Source organism: Plectropomus leopardus, unplaced genomic scaffold (genome assembly GCF_008729295.1).
Source record: "Plectropomus leopardus isolate mb unplaced genomic scaffold, YSFRI_Pleo_2.0 unplaced_scaffold29470, whole genome shotgun sequence".
NCBI classification, from domain to species: Eukaryota; Metazoa; Chordata; class Actinopteri; order Perciformes; family Serranidae; genus Plectropomus; species Plectropomus leopardus.
The window spans coordinates 1-4146 of record NW_024632124.1 but is presented as its reverse complement, the minus strand read 5'-3'; the positions used below and the strand labels follow the sequence as shown (position 1 = coordinate 4146).

At 37.0% G+C, this 4146-nt stretch overlaps 1 protein-coding gene across 1 annotated transcript; it reads left to right on the top strand.

The window, feature by feature from the left end:
• Positions 1-1110: 1110 nt before the first annotated feature.
• On the top strand, positions 1111-3955 carry LOC121938432 (short transient receptor potential channel 5-like; the record flags this gene model as incomplete). Its single annotated transcript, XM_042481677.1, has 4 exons — positions 1111-1227; positions 1315-1377; positions 2318-2455; positions 3749-3955. Coding segments are annotated over 4 exons (525 nt in total), but the record flags the coding sequence as incomplete, so codon positions are not given.
• Positions 3956-4146: the final 191 nt, after the last annotated feature.

Here is a 4146-nt window from a genome sequence, read left to right as displayed (position 1 = left end):
TATTGTGTGGAAATGAATGGAAACTAACGGCTGCTTGGAAAAGGTCGGAAAATGGATCCAAATGCATAAAACAGAGCAGCGGGGTTTGCAGAAACAAGCACAACAACTGCTTTGGGCCTTTAAACTCTCTTATTCAAATCTCTCCATTATCTTTTGTAGCAACAAACCACCTGGTTCTCACCGGCTAATAAAACGCTCTTTTATTCTGTGTTTCGCTCCGACTGCAGCAGGTGTTCAGAGTGGCGTCAATGAGGGATATAATGAGCTCTGGAGAGGAGGTAGCTTTAAATAAATGTACCTTCTTTTGTCCGATGCATTACGCTAATTTAATTTGTTTTTATCTGATTTGAGTGAGTTTAATTGGATTCGTCGTTTGGATAATTTATCTTTTGCTTTTAGTTTTTTCTCCACGTTGAGCTGAATCAGGGATTTTTAACTGCACAAGAAAAGCTCATCGCAGTTTGTTTTTACTCGGTTTACATGACAGTCTGAACACGAGGGTTTAAGCAGACCAGCAGTGAATTCTTTAATATTGAATATCAGCCAGATGTTGGGCCAAGAATCTATAAAGGGACTAATTTTCTCGAAACGACCCAGCAATAAAGTAGAGAGAGGAAACAATTAACAGAAAAAGGTAAATGAAATAAAATAAAACAAACAAGCAAGAAATAAGTAAAACACTAACAAAAAATGACCTGAAAAAATCCCTAAAATGACAATAATTCTTTAAAAAAAAAAAAAAAAAAGTAAAAACAACAACGAAAAAGAAAGAAAATGACCCGAAAAAAATCCCTAAAAATGATAATAATTCTCTCTTTAAAAAAAAAAAGAAAAAAAAAGTTAAAATTTCAAATATAGCTTTGTGGAAAATTTTCCCCAGCTTTATCTTCAAATTTGAAGTTGAAAAAAGAAAGTGCAAGAACAACAACAAACTAACAACAAAATTACTGTAGAAAAGTACTTATGAATGATAATAAATGTTTAACAAGTTATAGAAAAAAATTATAAAAAAATATTAGAAATTTAAGAGAAGGTTGTTGCACGAGGACGTCGTCGTCCATGTGTCTTGTGATGTTTAATAAAAAAGTTTTGTCGTGTTTGTTTTTTTAGGTTCCCTCACTGATGATGGACAGTCAGTTTTCAGAGTTCACCCCGGACATAACTCCCATCATGCTCGCTGCTCACACCAACAACTACGAGATCATCAAGCTCCTCGTCCAGCGGAAGGTCAGTAGCTACAAATTTAAAAAGGCGTTTGATTAATTAAATATCAGCGGTGATAATTTGTCTTGGTCACTTTATCGTTCTCTGTAGGTCACCATTCCCAGACCGCACCAGATCCGATGTGACTGTGTCGAATGTGTTTCCAGCTCTGAGGTTAGTGATGATTTCTCTGCATTTTACGCTCAGTTTGGTTTGCTGAAAAATCAATATTTTAATATACGATAATTACTTCAGTTTGCGCATCCAGCTGTGACATTTTTATTTCCAGCTTCTCATCTTAATTAATTCAATTCTTTACGTTTCCCCACCAAGAATCAACCCCCTCTGCAAATAAGTCTTTTTTTTCTGGTGTGTAAATCCTTAAATCCATGTTTTCTTTTTCTTATATAACTTTAATAAAGAAATAAATAAGAAAATACACATTGAATTTTATCCACTCCTATATGTTTTAGTGTAGAGATACTCAAATTACGGCCCACGCTCCAAATCTGGCCCCTCATTGGGTGTTGGGTGGACCCTATTGGGACATTGTCAAAATCCTAGGGATGCCCTAAATTCCAAGAAATTTCCTAAAATCCTAGAAACGTCCTAAATTCCGAAAAAAATCCTAAAATAAGTCAAATGTCCTAAAATTCTAGAAAGGTCCTAAAATGCCAGTAATATCCTAAAATCTGACACGTTCTAAAATATTAGAAACATCCTACAATCATAGCAATGTCGTAATTCCTAAAAATGTCCTAAAATTAGAGAAAAGTCCTGTAATACTTGAAATGTCCTCAAATTCTAGAAATGTCTTGAATTCCTACAAATGTCCTAAAATCTCAAAAATGTCCTAAAATCCTAGAAAAAACTAAAACCCTAAATGTCCTAAAATCTGGGAAATTTTCTCAAATCCAAGAAATATCCTTAAATCATAAAATTGTCCTACAATCCAAGATACGTCCTAAATTTGAGAAATGTCCTATAATCCAAGAAACGTCCGTAACGTTTTTATCAGTCATTAGTTAATAAAACTTTTGTGAATTTTTGCTACATGATCCATATCCATTTTAATATTTGTGTCCGGTGTGTCGCTCGGTGCTGCCCCCTGCAGGTCGACAGTCTCCGGCATTCACGGTCTCGACTCAACATCTACAAGGCTCTGGCCTCGCCGTCCCTCATCGCTCTGTCCAGTGAAGATCCCATCCTCACCGCCTTCAGACTGGGCTGGGAGCTCAAGGAGCTCAGCAAGGTACGCGATCATCGCTGACCGGAAACGGACTTTTCTTTGTTCCTTTTGCAGAAAAAAATAGTTTGCGCCGATTCTTCTGGGCTGAGAAAAGGTGATTGGTCCGTGAGGTGTTCGGACCAGGATTCGGGTTTTTATGTGTACCACATACTGTCAAATTAAAGGAGACACAGTAAACCACTGGTCCAGCAGGAGCCTCCAAAACGGTTTCAGTCCTCGTTGGCATCGATTCTCCAACTGGAGAGACGCCACATCGTGAACTTAACGCGCTTTAAAACCTTTGTGGAAGCAGCAGCAGCAGCAGCAGCAGCAGCTGCAGCAGCAGCAGCAGCAGCTGCAGCAGCAGCAGCAGCAGCTGCAGCAGCAGCAGCAGCAGCAGCAGCAGCAGCAGCAGCAGCAGCGTCCGATGTCTTTTATCTTACTCTTTCCCTTAAGTGTGTCCTGAAATGTGCTCCTGTAAGTGACGTTTACATCTATTTTAGGAGTATTTCCCCTTTTTCTTCTGCAGTAAATTCAAGGCCTTTTATCTCCTCATAATCTCTGTAGTTGTGTTTGTTTTATATTGGGAAAAAATACCTTTATTTTTGAATAATTAGAATATGAAAATGCTGCAGCACGTTCAAGAGAGCTGGAGACAGCATCGTAATAACAGGGTTTGTAGGAAAACATGAAAAATCTGGAAAGGTCATGGAATTTACAAATAGCAATTTCCAGGCCTGGATTTTTTTTTTAAAACTAAATATACCCTGAAAGTTTTGGAAAAGTGGTGGTTTCATAAACCTATATAGTACACATGTTTTTTTTCTTTGAAATGCCACAAATTAATTAAGAAAAACACCAAAATGTTGTAAAAAAAAAAATTGGTAAAAATGTTTTTTTTAAAAATTGCTAAAAATGTAAAATCCCAAAATTTAAACAAAATATTTCATTGAAAAATCACCCAAAATTTTTTAAGAAAAAATACTAGCTTTTTTTTTTTTATAAATCACCGAAATGAATTGTCAAGTGTTTTTTTTTTTTTATTTTCCCCAAACTTCAAAAGAAAAAAATTAAAAATAAAAAAAAATTAAAGAAAGAAATGCTTTTTTTCCTCTAAAATTGCCAAAAATTTTAATGAAAAAAAAAGCATATTTTTTATAGGATTTTTTTTTAAGATTTCTCTTAAAGTCCAAGAGAAGTCACAAGTCCTTGTGAATAAAGTTTTTTGATTTTATTGAATCTGAGGTCATCATCTCGAGTCTGACTAAAGTCCCAGTCTCGTGAATTATGACGCGCCCGCTCTGCTGCTCCCCGCAGGTGGAGAACGAGTTTCGTCAGGAGTACGAGGAGCTGTCGCAGCAGTGCAAGCGTTTCGCCAAAGACCTCCTGGATCAGGCCCGGAGCTCCCGAGAGCTGGAGACCATCCTGAACCACAGAGACAACGACCAGAGCGAGGAGCTGGACCCCCGACAGTGCCACGACCTCGCCAAGCTCAAACTGGCCATCAAGTACCACCAAAAAGAGGTAAGGACTCCTCGGAGTCTAAATCTATATTTATAAGATTTCTGTCTGCAGTTCAGAAAACAGCTGAAGACGTTGAGTTTTCCTCGGTCACTTTTAAATATTTATTTTTTATTTACTTCACTTTTACATTTATACATGACAAAGTAACGCACAGAAAGCAGCAACAGAGAAACATAATATGATATAAACAC